Source organism: Zootoca vivipara, chromosome 6, assembly GCF_963506605.1.
Source record: "Zootoca vivipara chromosome 6, rZooViv1.1, whole genome shotgun sequence".
Lineage (NCBI taxonomy): Eukaryota > Metazoa > Chordata > Lepidosauria > Squamata > Lacertidae > Zootoca > Zootoca vivipara.
In genome coordinates this window covers 5,353,291-5,372,223 of record NC_083281.1, presented here as the reverse complement: position 1 = coordinate 5,372,223, position 18,933 = coordinate 5,353,291, and the positions used below count along the sequence as shown (strand labels likewise).

Sequence of the window (18,933 nt, the reverse complement as noted above, 5' to 3'; positions counted from 1 at the left end):
TCCTCTTTCCTCCCTGAATCTGCCTAATCCTTTTTTGAAAGCCATGCAATCTGGCGGCCCACCCATGGCTCCTGCAGCAGTGAGTTCCATAGTTCAACCGCGCAAAGAATGACTTTCTTTTTTCTGTCCTGATACTTTGGCAGCAGCACCCCCTCCCCCAAATATATATATATATATATATATATATATATATATATATATATATATGAAACCCAAATAGGATGGGGCAACAAGATTTGCATGCCCCCACCCAACAAGAAGGGGGGTTGTCACGTGCTCAATGCCCCCCCTCCCGGGAAAAAAACAAGGGAGGGGGAAACAACGTTTTCAAAAGCGCAAATTGGCTGCCTCCCAAACCCTTACAGCAAATGTTTTGTTCAATGGGCTTTTCCCACTGATTCTTCTCCATCTCTCCCTCCCCCCCCCCAGCTCCAAACACATACAGAGCTTTAAAAATAAAATAAAGGGGGGGACCCCAGACGCTCTCCAAAACGCACGACGCCCCCCCCAAATTATTCATCTCTCTGTTTAGAAGTGATTTCTCGAGCAAAGGGGGGAAAGAAAGGGGCGTCTCTACAGCTAAACAATTGCGGGGAGCGCGAAGGATTGAAGAATGGAAGGGAAGGGGGAGCAGGGGGGAAAGAGACTTACGGGACCTGGGTCTCTCTCTGTCGCCATGGCAACATGGATCAGCAACAGCGAAGGATGGAGAGAGAGAGAGAGAGAGAGAGAGAGAGAGATTTCAGTATCTCAAAAACAGCCACAATTGTGCAGGCATGCACACACAAAAATAACAGCAGAATTGATACAGGTGAAACTTGGGAAATTAGAATATCGTCGAAAAGTGCATTTATTTCAGTAATGCAACTTATTTTGTTATTTTTTAAAATTTGTTAACAAATGCTTTCTTTTGGAAATTCCACAGTAATAAAACAAATAATTACAAAAATACAAAAATAAACATCGCTGTTACATTTCATTAATTACATTCCATTTATAATTGACACCCCCCCAACGACAAATAATTACAATTACAACAAATAAAGGCTTGGGCATATCTTGTTTTGCATGTCATGCATCTATTGGTTTCACCTTTTAAGTTGCATTACTGAAATAAATGCACTTTTCGACGATATTCTAATTTCCCGAGTTTCACCTGTACAGTATTTGGGGGCAAAATTGTTAAAATAATATTATATATATCAGCCTCACTGTTTCTAAATGGCTAACAGGATTTTTGGGGTGTGTGTGTTATTGAAAAGCACATTTCTCCATTCCACCATTCCATGAAATAAAAAAAGTTACGTAACCGCTGCTTGTTGTCGTTGTCGCCTCAGGGTGACCCCAGGCAACCAGCTGGCTTGCAAAAAGCAGGTTACTCCCCTAGGCTGTGAACCGACTAAGCATGGGGAACTAGCGACCAGTTACTTACTTCTGACTTAACAAACATGAGCCGGTCTGAGGTTATCGGCAAGGCTGCTATCTGCGCGACCTTTATTTTAATATATATATTTCCATCAAAAAAATATTTTTTCACCAAAGCAATAAAGTATATTTGTTCCATCGAACAGGGTAGATTTGTTGAGATTTTTCTTCTCCTTCCCCCAAGGATTGACAACAAAATATTATCATTCCCCCCCCCCGAATATTTGCAATATTCATCACTTGCCTGGGGAGTATTATGCACACAAAATGTATATGCCTGCATATACATTTGAAATGTTTGGGGACGGGCCAGTTACACTCCAAGTTGTTGTTGTTGTTGTTGTTGTTATTATTATTAACACAAGGTCACGCAGGAAATATTAACATTCGTAAGTCGAAAAATTCGGTTGTCGAGTCGTTTGTAAGTCGAGGTACCACTGTATATTAACAGCTCGATGGCGTTCTGGGCTGTCCTCTGTTGGAGACAGCGCACTGGGCCATGGAGCCGCCAAAGAGAAACCGCGCCAAAGGAAAGGTTAGACTTTGGTACCTCTGTGATCCGTGTCGAGAAGCCCTCGGTCATCCTTGGCGAGGAGCTGGGCTTGGGCGCCCAGCACTCCAGACAATGCCAGCAGGCCAGAAGCGCTGCCAAGGGTGGCCAGGCTGGCCGGCTGCATACCGGACGGGTGAGGGGTCAGTGGGATGGGCGGCGCGTGGTGCGAGAGGTGCTGAGCTTGGAGCTGGTGCTGGCAGGAGACAGAAGAGGATTTATAGAAGAGGGGGGGGGAAACCAAAGGTGGAATCATAGAACTGGGGAGCTGGAATGGGTACCCCAGCGGTCATCTAGTCCAACCCCCTGCAATGAAGGAATCTCAGCGAAAGCATCCATGAGAGACGGCCATCCAACCTCTGCTTAAAAACCTCCAAGGAAGGAAGAAATGTAAATTTTATTTGAAAAAAAGTATTGTAATATCTGATAATTTGGAGTTTTTTTGGAAGTTGATATAGGCTTTCGGAGTAGAAGTAGGAATTTGTATTAGTGTAATAAGATGTTAATAAGATGGGACCCAGGTGGCGCTGTGGGCTAAACCACTGAGCCTAGGGCTTGCTGATCAGAAGGTCGGCGGTTCGAATCCCTGTTGACGGGGTGAGCTCCCGTTGCTCAGTCCCAGCTCCTGCCAACCTAGCAGTTCGAAAGCACGTCAAAATGCAAGTAGATAAATAGGAACCGCTCTGGTGGGAAGGTAAACGGCGTTTCCATGTGCTGCTCTGGTTCGCCAGAAGCAGCTTAGTCATGCTGGCCACATGACCCGGAAGCTGTCTGCGGACAAACGCCGGCTCCCTCGGCCTATAGAGCGAGATGAGCGCCGCAACCCCAGAGTCGGACACGACTGGACCTGATGGTCAGGGGCCCCTTTACCTTTAATAAGAGTTTAGAATGAGAGAAATTTTGGATAAGGATATAGTGATTAGTGTGGTGTAATTTTTTAATACTGGTAACTGCCAAAGATGATTAAAATTGAAATTCAGAAAGGGGGGGGGGGACTCGAGGAAGTCACCTAAAGAGGTGAAGGAAAATGATGAAACGATAATAATTTTATTTGTATTGTATTGTTTTGTTGTTGTATTGTAGTGTGTTTAGATGTTCTTATATAACTGTGTTGTTATAAAATGAATAATATTTTTTTAGAAAAATAAAGCGAGATGAGCGCCACAACCCCCAGGACCTAATGGTCAGGGGTCCCTTTATCCTTTTACCATAAATTTCAGCAGGCCCACTCTGCAGCAAAAATAATAATAATTAGCTGAATACAACCAGACGTCTCTCTGAGGGACGGCCACGTAGAGGGAGCAAGTCGGAGATAAATAAAACAGGTTTTTTTAAAAAATAAATAAATAATAGGCATGTAAATAATAGATTGGGACCCAGGTGGCGCTGTGGGTTAAACCACTGAGCCTAGGGCTTGCTGATCAGAAGGTCAGCGGTTCGAATCCCTGTGACGGGGTGAGCTCCTGTTGCTCGGTCCCAGCTCCTGCCAAGGTAAACGGCGTTTCCATGTGCTGCTCTGGTTTGCCAGAAGCGGCTTTGTCATGCTGGCCACATGACCTGGAAGCTATACGCCGGCTCCCTCGGCCAATAATGCGAGATGAGCGCGCAACCCCAGAGTCGGTCACGACTGGACCTAATGGTCAGGGGTCCCTTTACCTTTACCTAAATAATAGATAATAGATTTTTTTAAACCCCACTAGAGCCTTGACTAGGAAAATACACTTGCAGTTTCTGTTTATTGGAGAATCATAGAATTGCAGAGTTGGAAAGGACCCTAAGGATTATGATGATGATATTATTATTAATTGATATGATTTATATAAATAATAATAATAATCAGGATTATCTAATAATAATAATTTTTTATTTATACCCCGCCCTCCCTTAATTAAAATACAGTGGTGCCTCGCTTAACGAATGCCCTGCGTAACGAAATTTCCGCTTAACGAAAGGATTTTTCGAGCGGAGGTTGCCTCGCTAGACGAATTCATTTTATGAAAAATTTGTCTAGCGAATCGCGGTTTCCCATAGGAAAGCATTGAAATTCAATTAATATGTTCCTATGGGCAAATAAAAATAAAAAAATCAATGCAATCCTATGGGATTCGCTAGACGAATTTTTCGTTATAAGAAAAGACCCGTGGAAAGAATTAAGTTCGTCTAGTGAGGCACCACTGTACAGGTTAAAATACAATTTACATTTAAAATTTTAAATGCAGCCTCATTTTTAAAAAGGCCCAAGTCAAAACCATAAAGGAGGAAAACATAGGGGTCAGACTGAGTCCAGGCCAAGGGCCAGGCGGAACAGCTCCGTCTTGCAGGCCCTGCAGAACGATGTCAAATCCCGCAACCCCCTGCAATGCAGGAATATTCAACTGCCCCATGTGGGGATTCGAACCTGCAATCTTGGTCTTATTGGAACCAGGCTCTAAGCAACCGAGCTCATAATTATCACTCCACTTTTTCCCCTCCAAGGAGCTCAAAGGGGAGTGCACATTATTCCCCACCACCACCTTCCTCATTGGCTGTGGGCAGGATTCTTGCATTGCAGGGGGCTGGACTAGATGGCCCTTGAGGTACCTTCTGACTCTACAATTCTTTGATTCAGTTCCCAAAGCAACCCTGCGAGGTAGGCTCATGCTGAGAGGCAGGTTACTGGCCCCATGCCAAGGCTTGCGAGCTTCACGGCCGTGTGGGGATTCAAACCCTGGGTCTCCCAGGTCATATCCGGCACTCCAACCACTAGGCAGCACTGCCTCCCAGGAGGAGGAGGGGTGTGGGGAGGAGAGTTTGCTCATCTCCTCCGCTCCTTAACTCCCTCCTCGTCAAAAAAAACATGCGTGCTCAAGAAACTGGGTCAGCTTTCCCTTTCTCGAGTCTTTTAAATTAAATATGGCCCATTCGTTCTGTTATAAAGAAAACACTTTTTTTTAAAAAAAGAGGAACCAATAGGAACGGCTCCCTCACTGGTTAACCACGTTACCGCAAACCAATTCCCCGCTCGGGATTTCTGCCTTCTCCCTTTCTGCACTCGGAGCTGTTTCCATTCTCTCACTCACTGTCTTTCAATGCATCGAAGAATAATTATAATGATTTTATTATTTGTGCCCTGCCTGGGTTGCCCCAGCCACTCAAACAGACACCCTTAAAAGAAAACTCTTTTCCATGATTTATCCATAACTCTGGTACACTCTGAATACTAAGCAGAGAGGGACGCTGTCCTTTGTACTGTGTGATAGTAGAGTTTTCCTCTTCCCTCCCTGTTCCTTTTCCCTTGTGTGTCGAAGGCACAGGTTGTTGTTGTATTTAATCATAAGTCTGCAGGTATCTTGTTCCGCTCTGAGAGACTTTCCTGGCCAGAGAGCAGTGAGGAAACGCTCCAAATAAATAACAGAGCATGGGATCGACCTCAGCTGTTATCAACTGTTTCCATTTAGAAGGAGAAATAAGAAAAAAAGGAGTCAAGTGTCTAGTCCTCAAGATGAAACAGCCCACAGACTCTGCTTCCATGACTATGTGGTCTTGCGTCCCCTCATCTTCCACTGCCCTGGGACACATAAATAACTCATCAGAGGCCTTATATCTGTTGGGAGGGGGTTGGAACGGAGTGTCTTGGAAAAGGGCAAGGCTGGCTGGCACCCTGAAATGGCGTTTGGGGAAAGGGCATGGCTGGTTGGTACCCTGAAATGGTGCCTGGGGAAAGGGCATGACTGGCTGGCACCCTGGAAATGGTGCCTGGGGAAAGGGCGTGGCTGGCTGGCACCTTGAAAATGGTGCTTGGGGAAAGGGCATGACTGGCTGGCACCCTGAAAATGGTGCTTGGGGAAAGGGCATGGCTGGCTGGCACCCTGAAAATGGAGTGCTTTGGAAAGGGCACAGCTGGCTGGCTGGCACCCTGAAAATGGAGTGCTTTGGAAAGGGTGTGGCTGGCTGGCACCTTGAAAATGGTGCTTGGGGAAAGGGCATGACTGGCTGGCGCCCTGAAAATAGTGCTTGGGGAAAGGGCATGGCTGGCTGGCACCCTGAAAATCGAGTGCTTTGCAAAGGGCATGGCTGGCTGGCACCCTGGAAATGGTGCTTGGGGAAAGGGCATGGCTGGCTGGCACCCTGAAAATGGAGTGCTTTGGAAAGGGCACAGCTGGCTGGCTGGCACCTGGAAATGGTGCTTGGGGAAAGGGTGTGGCTGGCTGGCACCCTGAAAATGGTGCTTGGGGAAAGGGTATGGCTGGCTGGCACCCTGAAATGGTGTTTGGGGAAAGGGCATGGCTGGCTGGCACCCTAAAAATCGAGTGCTTTGCAAAGGGCACAGCTGGCTGGCACCCTGAAAATGGTGCTTGGGGAAAGGGCATGGCTGGCTGGCACCCTGAAAATGCAGTGCCTTTGAAGAGAGATACTTGGGGAAAGGGCCGGCTGGCTGGCACTCGGAACGCGCATATACCTTACGCGGCCAAGTCCTTCTCGGCAGATACAAACTTGCCATCCTTTCCTAGAGCTCGCCAGCTCCAGTTTCAGTCGTTTCGCCGCTGTGTGTGATCACGTGCCCTTTTTTTCGTTCCAGACGTCCCACTCAGGACTCCCCAGCCTCTTGCGCTAAATCCAATTACCCACAGCCATTATCATTATCGCGTCCCTCCGGTTAGAGCCTTTTCTAATCCGCTCATTAACCGTGGCAATGGAGCGATCTGCCGTCCCTGCCAACACACACCTCTAAAAGGGGGCCCCTCCCTCCCTACCGTAAGATGCAGTGTGGCAGGCATGCTGAGCTCTCGTGAGCGAGAAGCACAAGGGGACCCGGGAGAAATCAGATTCGGTTTGCATTTAAAGGCCAGCCTAGGAAACCTGCGCTTCCCGGAACAAATTGCACGCCGACATGCAGAACCACCTCTCGAAATTTGCACCATCCCCAAATTCTGCATCGCTTGTTCAAGCAACCAAATCTTCTACACACACACACACAAAAAAGCACGCTTTAGGAGAGCGCGTTAAAACACATTTACACACGCACACATATGTGAAATTAACGTGCAAATCAAGCATTGCATTATGAAAACTCCCAAGGGTTTCCAACTGCTTTTAGGGAGTTGTGGCTGGGTTTCCGCTTTTTGTTTCGTTTTACAATCTGGAAGTATATGCTTGTTAACAAATTTTGCTCTGGAAAACTGTATACGAAGCAGAACTAGATACAAAAGCAGTGTTCATCGGTGGTGCCGGCGGCGTATTTCTTTATACAAATACAGTGGAAAACCTTGTTTTTTGAGCATCTCGGAAGCCGAACATTTCAGTTTTCGAACGCCGGGAACCCGGAAGTAATTGCTTCCATTTTCAAACGTTTTTCAGAAGTCGAACAGTTTCCGTTGCGTTGTCCCCCCCCCCCTGCAATTTCCCCCAATGACTTTGCCGGCCGCCCTTTGCGCCTCGGTTGTCGAACGTTTCGAAAGTCGAATGGTCTTCCGGAACAGATTGCGTTCAACAACCAAGGTACCACTGTATTGACATAATCCGTAATGTATCTGAAAGGCCGTTAAAGGTAAATGTAAAGGGACCCCTGACCATTAGGTCCAGTTGTGACCGACTCTGGGGTTGCGGCGCTCAACTGGCATTATTGGCCGAGGGAGCCGGCGTACAGCTTCCAGGTCATGTGGCCAGCATGACAAAGCCACTTCTGGCAAACCAGAGCAGCACATGGAAACGCCGTTTACCTTCCCGCTATAGCGGTTCCTATTTATCTACTTGCATTTTGATGTGCTTTCGAACTGATAGGTTGGCATGAGCTGGGACCAAGCAACGGGAGCTCACCCCGCCACAGGGATTCGAACCGCCGACCTTCTGATCAGCAAGCCCTAGGCTCTGTGGTTTAACCCACAGCGCCGCGGATGATAATAAAGACCAGTTGGACAGCTGCCTTGGGAGGTGATGCTGGAAGTATTTAAGACATGTGTCTGCTCCAGGTCAAGAGAATGCTTGTATGGCTAGTGTCAAGGTGACTCGTTCTCCTGGAGAGCCGAAAGGGGGGCAGCTTTCTTAGACTGGGAGCGGGAGGAGCTTTGCGTGCCCGCCCCCCCAATGTTGCTGAGCTACAAATCTCACCAGTCCTTTAAGAACCATAGAAACTCCAGAGGAGCCTCTTGGATCAGGCCAGCATCCTTTCCCGCAAGACCCAAATGGAAGACCTCACTTTCCCTCTCCTGTGCTCTCCCGAAAATGGGATTCTGGAAGCCGTCCCGGCTCCAACTGCGGAGGCAGCCATCGAAAATCCCCTGCTCCGCAAATTTGCCTAATCCTCTTTTAAAATCATCCAAGTTGGCGACTGTCACTGCCTTGTGACAAAGCGAGTTCCCACGGTCTACCTTTTAAGCCAAAGGAAGAACTGGCTTTCTTTTCTCTGCCCTGAATCGTCCAACGGTCAGTTGCCTTGGATGTCCCTCAGTCCTAGCTTTTCTCTAGCCGGTGGTTTTCGACCAGTGTGCCTCGAAGGATGGTCAGGGGTGCGGAGGGCAACACTGGCCTCCGTCCCTCTTTCCTTCCCTCCCTCCTCTGATGCCCTCTGGCACCTCTGCCTCCCAAAGGCTTGCATGGCTGTTTGTTGCAGCAGCCCTGGCTGCAAGCTCCGCAGGCGAATGGTGCCTCTGGGGCTGGCCAGGGGGTGCTGGGTGCCAGGGGCTGAGGTGGCCTCGGAGTAAGCAAGCAAGTGGGCGAGGGAGCCCAGCCAGCCCGCCAGCCCTTGCTGTTGGGAATGGGCAGGCAAGTCCCAGGCCCCTGTGGGGCAGTGTGTGGAGGCACCTCTCTATGGGGCAGGAGGGCCAGGTCAGAGACCAGGGACGGCGGCAGCGGCTGGGGAAACGCTCCACAAAGGAGGGTGTACGAAAAAGAGTGAGGAGCTGCCAGCTCTGCAGAAAAAGGGGGCATAACTGGGCTCCTGAGCCCCACAGTAATAATAATAATATAATAATAATTTATTATTTATACCCCGCCCATCTGGCCGGGTTCCCCCAGCCACTCTGGGCGGCTTCCAACAAAACATTAAAATACAGAAACATTAAAAGCTTCCCTAAACAGGGCTGCCTTGAGATGCCTTCTAAAGGTCTGGTAATTGTTGTTCTCTTTGACCTCTGGTGGGAGGGCGTTCCACAGGGTGGGTGCCACTACCGAGAAGGCCCTCTGCCTGGTTCCCTGTAACTTGTCTTCTCGCAGTGAGGGAACCGCCAGAAGGCCCTCGGTGCTGGACCTCAGTGTCCGGGCAGAACAGGGGTGCCATGCAGAAAAAACATAGCTGGTCAAGGGAGCCGTGGACCCCCAAAGGTTGAAAACCTCTGCTCTATCCACCATGCATAATATTTTATAAACCTAAATGCCCCCCCCAACGCGGCAGAGGAATCGTTCGTTTCCTGAACCGTTTTTTTTTCCATTTTCCTGAACCGTTTTTTTTTTCATTTCAAGGTAAGGCCAAGGGATCGGGATAAGGGTGGGATTTATAGTTCAGCAACACCCAGAAGCTCAAAGCCACCCCTCCTGAGCTGCTCTAGGTAGTTAAAGGGTTTGGGGTGGGGTGGGGAGGGGAGGAGAGGAAGGCTTTGGGCTCCCCCAAGAGCATGGGAGGGAAGGGGGGGTCCACATACCCCGATTGCAACATTCACTTCTTCCATAGTCACCTGCTTGGCTCGTTCAACTGCCTGTACGACTTGCTGTTGATGCTGTAGGGAAAAAAAGGGAGGGAAAGGATAATTTAGCGAGTGCATCAGAAAAGAAAAAGGAAGCCCGGGGGGGGGGGGCCTCCATCAAGGCTGGATCAAGGCTGGCGGGCAGGTGTGGGGGACTCCCTGGTCCTGAATGGGGTAACTGTGCCCCTGAAGGACCAGGTGCACAGCCTGGGAGTCATTTTGGACTCACAGCTGTCCATGGAGGCGCAGGTCAATTCAGTGTCCAGGGCAGTTGTCTACCAGCTTCTTCTTCTTTTTAAATTTCTTTTTTTATTTCAAATTTTGTAACAATGTTAAATGTATGTTTGCTGTACGTTCAATTTTAAAAACAAACTAATAAAGACTATTTTAAAAAAAGCAAAGGTGGAGTTAGATCAAAACAAACATTTCTGTCAAAAAAGTCCAGCCCTTATTGATCTCTCCAGTATACAGTGGACGCTCAGGTTGCGAACGTGATCTGTGCGGGAGGCGTGTTCGCAACCCGCAGCGCCGCACCTGCGCACGCGAGGGTCGCGATTTGATGCTTCTGCACATGCGCAAATTGCGATTTAGTAACCAGAGGTAACCTGTTCCGGGAATTCCGGGTTTGGCGCGGTGCGCAACCCGAAACTCTGGAGATTAAGGGACTCATGCTGTACCAACTGAGCTACCCGCCAGGTACCAGAAGTAACAGGTAAAAGAGGCAGTGCAAAATTCAAATTTGAGATCCTAAAGAGGACTGCGCATGTTTCAGCAGCTATGGAATGCTGAGTGCCTCTTGCAGGGGACAGGAAACTGGGACGGAGCGGGGTGGAATGGAGTGCCCTCTGGAAGGGCATGGCTGGCTGGCTGGCATCCAGAGAAAGAGCTACAAATTCCAGGTGAGTGTCTCACTTCAACAGTCTACACATCCTGCCACTAATAATATAAAGCCCTCGCATCTTCAGGACGCTGAGCACCTGCTGTAGGGGCACGGAAAACCAGGAAGGAGAGGGAATGGAGTCAACTGCGAAGGGGCATGGCTGGCATCCCGAGCCCAGAGCACCCTGTGCCGCAAAGTTCAGTTTGAAGGCTTCGCTTGTAACAACAGCCACACTAATAAATGCTCTGGCTAGCAGCCCCCTGGCATCTATTGTAGAGGAAGATAAACTGGGAAGAAGGAATGGAGTCGACTGCGAAAGGGCATGGCTGGCATCCCGAGAGGCAACGCCCCGTGCTGCCAAGTTCAGTTTGAAGGCTTCGCTTGTAACAACAGCAACACTAATGCATGTTCTGGCTAGCAGTCCCCCCTTGCATCTGTTGTAGGAGGATGGAAAAGCAGGAAGGAGAAGGAATGGAGTCAACGGCGAAAGGGCATGGCTGGCATATTTAGAACAGTGTGTGTGAAGGCAAGACACTCACCTCCTGGGACAAAAACGGAATGAGCTGAGCACAGATGACGTTGAGTCGCTTGGCAATCTCCGTCTGCAAAGGCAAGGAAGAGAGACAAGAGAGGAAGTGGAGGATTGGGGGGGGGGGGACAGGGCAGGCTTAGACAGAAAACAGAGCTTTGCATTGACACTTCTCGGCTGGAGGCAAAGAGTTAAATCAGGGGCCGTATAAATCCCCTTAACGGCTTGGGATCAGTAGAGACCTTCTCTCCCCATAAATTCCCAACTGGCCACTTCGATCTGTGGCAGGTTAACACCTGCTCTGAATTTGCAAGAATTTGCATGTGCCTTTGGAACTCATTGCCTCTTGACGACAAGCGGGCACCGTCGCCGTACTCTTCTGCGGCCCCTGCTAAAAACATTCTTCCTGAGGCAAGCCCCCCCCCCCCAGATGCTCAGTTTTAATCTGTTCTTCATCAATTGTTACCTTTAAAAAAAAAACCTTGTAGGTAATGTTCCTTAGTGGATAATTTTATTGTTTTCTCCTTTGTTTATTTTTTGAATGTTTTCTTTGTGGAGTATACACTTAGATGATGATGATGATGATGATGATGATAATAATAATAATAATAATAATAATAATAATAATACGGTCAAAGACCAGCTCGCATTACACTTAGATAAATACAGAGCAACCAGCCTCGTCCCCCCCCCCCCCGTTTTCCTCACGCAACCACTGGGCGCCACTACCTTCCCACCTGTGGCAGAGGCACCTTCATTCAGAGTAGGGAACGAGGAGCCTCGTGTGGCCCCTGCCCGACGCTTTCAACTGGCCCTCGTGATTCCCCCCCCCCAGGCCACAGACCCCCCTAGTCCGGCTGCACCCTCCTATAAACACACAGGTGCTTAGAAGTCCCCGTTTCTACGCTGCTTTGCGGGGAAATGAAAGCTTCGCGCCAGAGAGACCAGATGCTCGATCGCACATCCGCCAAAAACGGGGGAGGGGGAGGCACGGGGGGGGGGACAGAGGCAGGAATAGAGGAATCGAGGCATCGCCAGCAGGTACTTTCTGGGAAAGATTTAATTCTCTCCTGGGGTTGGCAGTAATGGATTCTCCTTCCTTAATGCACCGATGGGCAGGGCTGGCTCCTGGGGGACGAGCCAGCCTCCAATTCACTCGCGCTCGTTAATGTTCAATTTAGTGGCACTTTAACGCTCGGGGTATGAAAAATGATCAGGCCTGACTTGGCAGGCTTTCCCCCACCCCCTCCCCCTCCCCTGCTTCTCCGCAGCCCCCACAGCTTCCTCTCCCCAAGACCTCCCCCCTTTTCTGCAGGGAAAATATATTTATCGACAGCCTGCTTCGGCACACAGAAATCACTCTCCTGCCTTCCCCCGAAAGGCAAGAGCGTTTAACCGGAGTTTGGCTTTTTTGCAAAACCACAGCAAAGTGTTTCATTGCACCCCCTGTCCAAAATAAAATAATAATAATAATAATAATAATAATAATAATAATAATAATAATTACCTAGGCTACGGGTAAAATTAATCTGCAGACCAGAAACTGGGAAATCGGGGCTTGGGCTTGGTTTGTGTGAAGCCGCATTGGCAAGCTCTGATGTCCACAGTAGGATGGGAAAAGGGCGGCCTTCTCGGGTAAAAGTCCTGCCTGAATTTAGCCCCTGCTGCCGCCGGATTAAAAGATAATAATATTGGAGATGTCAGGGCACAAAGTCAGGAGTCTCGGTGTGCAAAGGAGGGTTATGTACCCCCATGGCATTTCTAAAGGTGCAGCTATCTGACCACGCTGAGTGGGGCTTGCTGGAATTTGAACCCAGAAACTCACACTTCCTAAGTAACAACAACAACAATTTATTGCTTATACCCCGCCCATCTGGCTGGGTTTCCCCAGCCACTCTGGGTGGCTCCCAACAGAACATTAAAAACGATAAAACATCAAACATTAAAAAAAATTCCCTAAACAAGGCTGCCTTCAGAGGTCTTCTAAAAGTCAGATAGTTGTTTGTTTCCTTGACATCTGATGGGAGGGCATTCCATAGGGTGGGCGCCAACACCGAGAAGGCCCTCTGCCTGGTTCCCTGTAACCTCACTTCTCACAAGGAGGGAACCGCCAGAAGACCCTCGGAGCTGGACCTCAGTGTCCGGCCTGAATGATGGGGTTGGAGACACTCCTTCAGGTATCCTGAGCTGAGACCGTTTAGGGCTTTCAAGGTCAGCACCAACCCTTTGAATTGTGCTCGGAAACGTACTGGGAGCCAATGAAGGTCTTTCAGGACCGGTGTTATATGATGTCTCGGTGGCCGCTCCCAGTCCCCAGTCTAGCTGCCGCATTCTGCATTAGTTGTAGTTTCCGAGTTACCTTCCAAGGTAGCCTCACGTAGAGCGCATTGCAGTAGTCCAAGCGGGAGATAACCAGAGCATGCACCACTCTGGCGAGACAGTCGGCAGGAACCATAAACTCCAGAGCAGCAACTCAAGAGCAGGCCTGGTTCTTGGAGAGTCAAAACTGTACGAACTTCAGACCACTGTTGGGCTCATACATCTCTGATACAAATCCCTGCGCACACAGAAGACGGGCCTATCCCAGCCTGAATATGTACTGGGAACGAAATTGTTCTCATATCATAGAATCGTAGACTGGGGAGTCACAACCAGGGCTCAAGGATCCCTGAGAGATGGCTATCCAACCTCCAATGAAAGAGCAGCCCAGAGCCTCTCAAGAGAGTCCGTTCCACTGTCGAACCGCACTTACCATTGGAACGTCCTTCCTAAGATTTAGCCAGAATCTCCTTTTCTTGTAACCCTGAATCTGTTGGTTCTGGTCCTACCCTCCAGAGCAGGAGAAAACAAGCTCGCTCCCTCTTCCATGGGGCAGCCGTTGAGATATTTGAAGACGGCTCCCCTCTCTCCTCTTTTCCAGGCTAAAACATACCCAGGTCCTTCAACCGTTCCTCATAAGGCAGGGTTTTCGCTGGCCATCTTGGTTGCCTGCCTCTGCACGCTTACCGAATTGCCAAATGGCGGCGGCCCAGAACTGGAAACAGGACTCCAGTTGGGGTCTGACCAAGGCAAATATAGGACGGTCCTATTACTTCCCTTGATCTGGACACAATATATATATATATGTATATCTGTAGATGCAGCCTAGAATAGCATTAGCCTTTTTTGCTGCTGCATTACACTGTGGACCCATGCTCAGCTTGTAGCACCTTTTTATGTGCCATGTGTCTGCTGCCAGTACGGCTTATGGGAGGTTCGGCTCCTACTTACTAACACATCTATTTCGACTGCCCGGCAGCTCGAAGCAGGTAGCAAAAGGCAAAGAGTGCGAATCCGTGCTCCTGAACCTGGGATAGCTCAGTCGGCAGATCCCCAAGACTCTTAATCCCAGGGTTGTGGGTTCGAGTCCCACACTGGGCAAAAGATTCCTGCATTGCAGGGGGTTGGACTGGATGACCCTTGGGGGTCCCTTCCGACTCTACAATTGCAGGATTCTATGAACCCCTCAGCTTTGCAGTGTGGGGAGGAAAATTGAATCTCTGTGGGGGAAGGTGGAAATTATTTGCATAGGCCTCACAACCCCGTTGAACCCTCCGAGTTGAACCCTCATCCAGTTTCTGGGTCCGTAGCTCAGTGGTGGAACATCTGTATTACATGCTGAAGATCCCGGGTTCAATTTTCAGCACTCCCTGTGTAAAAACCCGAAGAGATGCTGCCAGCCAGTGTTGCTGCTTCTCATTTGGCAATCCTTCGTAGCCGAGTAAGATTGCCTTCCATGAACACGGTTTTAACACTGAGTTCATAAGTGACTGTGGAGGCCAATTCTGGATCCACACGTCCTTCCACAGTGGGGACATTGGTTTCTGGGCAGGAGTTGATCCCGGTGAAGGTTTGCCAAGCGTGCCTTCCTCTTAGCACATTTCTCCCTTGCGTCCTGAGTTCAAGCATCTTCAAAGCCCACGACACCTTTGGGAAAGGCTGTTCTCCAACTCGAGCGCTCGCAGGCCAGTGTTTCCCAGTTGTCGGTGTTTATACTACATTTTTAAAGATTTGCCTTGAGACGGTCTTTGGACCTCTTTTGTTGACCACCAGCATCACGCTTTCCATTTTTAAGTTGGGAATGGAGTAGTTGCTTTGGAAGATGATAATCAGGCATCCGCACAACATGAACAGTCCAGCGAAGTTAATGACGAAGAATCCTTGCTTCGACACAGGTGATCTTTGCTTCTTCCAGTACACTGACATTAGTTTGCCTGTCTTCCCATGCGATGTGTAAAAACTTTCAGAGACACCGTTGATGGAGTTGGATTTCAAGGAGTTGGAGAGGGCGTTTATAAGTGGTCCACGTTTCACAAGCGCGCACTAAGGTTGGTAGTACAATAGCTTTACAAACAAGCGTTTTGGTTTCCCTGCCAATTTCCTGGGACACTTCAGTCGTGAGAAAGCTGCACTTGCAGAGCTCAGGCGATGCCAAATTTTGGCATCAATGTTGGCTGTCATAGGCTAGGTGCATATTGACTCAGTAAAAGCTTTCCAGTTCCCTGCTCAGCCCATCCCTCGATTCGGTATCATGAGGTCTAGCACCTTGCTTTATTTTTAGGGAAAGACCAATAGGTCAGCGTCAGGACACCTGCTCTGCATGCAGAAGGCCCAATCCCAGCTGCCATCTCCAGGCCAGCCTAGGAGGGACCCCCTTTCTCAATTCCAGGAGAGGCACCGCTGCCTGCCTGAGCTCAGCACACCAAGGATCTCACTCGCCATAAGAACCTGCCCATCAGTGATGGGGAAAAAAACTGCTTTGGGTGTACCTCCAAGGCTCGGCTCGGCGCATGACACCTTCTATAGCCTGAAGCCCGCAACTGGGGGAAGATGGGCTGCATTTAAGGAGAGGCACCCATGCAGACGTTTGCGGGGTGGAGCTGAGCAAGAAGGATCCATTGCCACGGCCAAGGCGATAACTCTAAAAGCAGCCCCCCCCCCAAAAGCCCAGCTCCTATTTGTCATGCAGGGGCTGTCAAGAGTCCAGAGTTACGAGCCCTCGTTAAAAGGTGAGGGGTGGGGGGAAGAGAGAGAAGGGGGGGGAACCCCAAGGAGCGCAGACAGGCTTCTGGCAGCCGGCCAGCGGCACCTGAAGTCAGCTGTAAATCCTGCCAGAGGAAATGAGCTAGGGGGGGCAGCGGTTGTGGGGTGTGTGTGTGTGTGCGCGCGCGTAGAGCTGGCAGCCGTGGCAGGAGAATTCCAAGAGGGAGCAAAATTAAAGAGAGAAAGGGTGGGGGGGACGACAAGTCGGAGAAAGGACCAGATGGAGGCTCTACCAGGAAACCTGCTTCCATATGGTGCCGAGCCATAAATAGGCTTCTGCCCGATCGGATGGGGGGTCTTCCTACCCCCTCCCCCACCCTGGGCAGGCAGCAGATGCCAGGGCAGAGCAAGGTGGTTTAAGAGCTACGGCCCGGGGGCCGGATCCAGCCCAATCGCCTTCTCAATCCGGCCCACAGACGGTCTGGGAATCAGCGTGTTTTCACATGAGTAGAATGTGCCCTTTGATTTAAAATGCACCTCTGGGTTATTTGTGGGGCACAGGAATTCGTTCATTTTTTTCCCCCTTCCAAAATATAGTCCGGCCCCCCGCAAGGTCTGAGGAACATTGGACCGGCCCCCTGCTGGAAAAGTTTGCTGAGCCCTGTTTAAGAGTGTCGGGGGGCTGGGGAGCAGGGTTCGAATCCTAGCCCGCTCAGCCCCTTGTGCGTGGCCTTACGGGGCCAATGGCTGACTCTCTCTCTCTCGCTGACTCTTTACCTGGCAGGGCTGTTGTTAGGATAAAATTGCAAGGGGGGGGCGGGGAGAGGTGTGGACGTCACCCGGGGCTCCTTGGAGGTGGGTTACAAATGCAACAGATTAATGCCTCTGGGAAAGGTTGGAAGAGGAGCGTTCAGAGGCAATCTCTGCCTCCCAACACAGCCATTGCTTGTAGCCTCGTCCTCCCAGAATTTGCCTAAACTTGTTTTGCAGCTGTTCGAGGCCACCAAAAGCCCAGCAAGGAGGGAGCCAGTCTTAACCTCTCTCGGGAAGGAATGCCGCAATCTGGGAGCAGCCACAGAAAAGACCCTGTTCTCTCTCGCACAACACCCGCCGCGCTTCTGCGGTTGGCAGGGCCGAGAAAATTTGTAAACAGCTTAAAACGCTAGCAGGAGTGGATTTAAAACGAGCAGCCAAATCATAATTTGAATTGAGTGGAAAAGGACAAATAATAAATACCGGTAGATTTAAATCGGATATGCGGCAATATCGGGCATAAGCAACTGCAGATAATGCACTCCCACTTTCAAGTGTTCTCAAGGTTGTGAGGCTCAAAAGCAGACGCCAGAAATTGCTATTCTCAGCAAGGCTCACTTCCTGTCTAGATTGGAAGATCTTTGGGGCAGAGACCCAGTATGATTTTGCTTCCCCCTACACCTGGAGGGAAGCAAAATCATACTGGGTCTCTGCCCCAAAGATCTTCCAATCTAGACAGGAAGTGAGCCTTGCTGAGAATAGCAATTTCTGGCGTCTGCTTTTGAGCCTCACAACCTTGAGAACACCTGGAGGGCCCCTTCATGGATCAATGCCTTGTCGTGGCGAAGGGGCTTGAATAACTCAGAGAAGCTATGAGCTATGCCATGCAGGGCCACCCAAGATGGACAGGTCATAGTGGAGAGTTTTGACTAAACGTGATCCACCTGGAGAAGGAACTGGCAAGCCACTCCAGTATCCCTGCCAAGAAAACTCCATGGACAAAGACAACAGGCATATAAAAGTTATGACGCTGGAAGATGAGCCCCTCAGGTCGGAAGGCGTCCAACATGCTACTGAGGAAGAGCGGAGGACAAGTACAAGTAGATTCAGAGCTGATGAAGCGGCTGGGCCAAAGCCGAAAGGACGCTCAGTTGCGGATATGCCTGGAAGCGAAAGGAAAGTCCGATGCTGTAAAGAAAAATATTGCATAGGAACCTGGAATGTAAGAACCATGAGTGGAGGTAAGCTGGATGTGGTCAAAAATGAGATGACAAGAATAAATATCGACATCCTGGGCATCAGTGAACTAAAATGGAAGGGAATGGGCGAATTCAGTTCGGGTGACTATCATATCTACTACTGTGGGCAAGAATCCTGTAGCAGAAATGGAGTGGCCCTCATAGTCAACAAAAGAGTGGCAAAAGCTGTAATGGGATGCAATCTCAAAAATGACAGAATGATCTCGATACGAATCCAAGGCAGACCTTTTAACATCACAGTAATCCAAGTTTATGCACCAACTACTGGTGCTGAAGAAAGTGAAATTGACCAATTCTATGAAGACCTACAACAACTTCTAGAAATGACACCAAAGAAGGATGTTCTTCTCATTACAGGGGATTGGAATGCTAAAGTAGGGAATCAAGAGATAAAAGGAACAACTGGCAAGTTTGGCCTTGGAGTTCAAAATGAAGCAGGGCAAAGGCTAATAGAGTTCTGTCAAGAGAACAAGCTGGTCATCACAAACACTCTCTTCCAACAACACAAGAGACGACTCTACACATGGATATCACCAAATGGGCAGCATCGAAATCAGATTGATTATATTCTCTGCAGCCAAAGATGGAGAAGCTCTATACAGTCAGCAAAAACAAGACCTGGAGCTGACTGTAACTCAGATCATCAGCTTCTTATAGCAAAATTCCAGCTTAAACTGAAGAAAGTAGGAAAAACCACTGGGCCAGTAAGATACAATCTGAATCAAATCCCTTATGAATACACAGTGGAAGTGAGGAACAGGTTTAAGGATTTAGATTTGGTGGACAGAGTGCCTGAAGAACTATGGATGGAGGCTCGTAACATCATACAGGAGGCAGCAACGAAAACCATCCCAAGG

At 49.3% G+C, this 18,933-nt stretch overlaps 1 protein-coding gene across 2 annotated transcripts in view; it reads right to left on the bottom strand.

Annotated features, from left to right (window-relative positions):
- The window catches only part of LOC118087457 (transducin-like enhancer protein 1), a 50,521-nt gene that overhangs the window by 17,196 nt on the left and 14,392 nt on the right, over nt 1-18,933 (bottom strand). Inside the window, exons 6-9 of one of the 2 annotated variants that reach the window (XM_035120112.2) lie at nt 11,053-11,115; nt 9,592-9,666; nt 1,976-2,171; nt 652-668 (exon numbers count right to left, since the gene is read on the bottom strand). In XM_035120112.2, coding sequence (XP_034976003.2) covers nt 652-668; nt 1,976-2,171; nt 9,592-9,666; nt 11,053-11,115 — 351 coding nt within the window. The remainder of the gene's footprint in view (nt 1-651; nt 669-1,975; nt 2,172-9,591; nt 9,667-11,052; nt 11,116-18,933) is intronic. The other variant, XM_035120111.2, reaches the window with a different exon arrangement.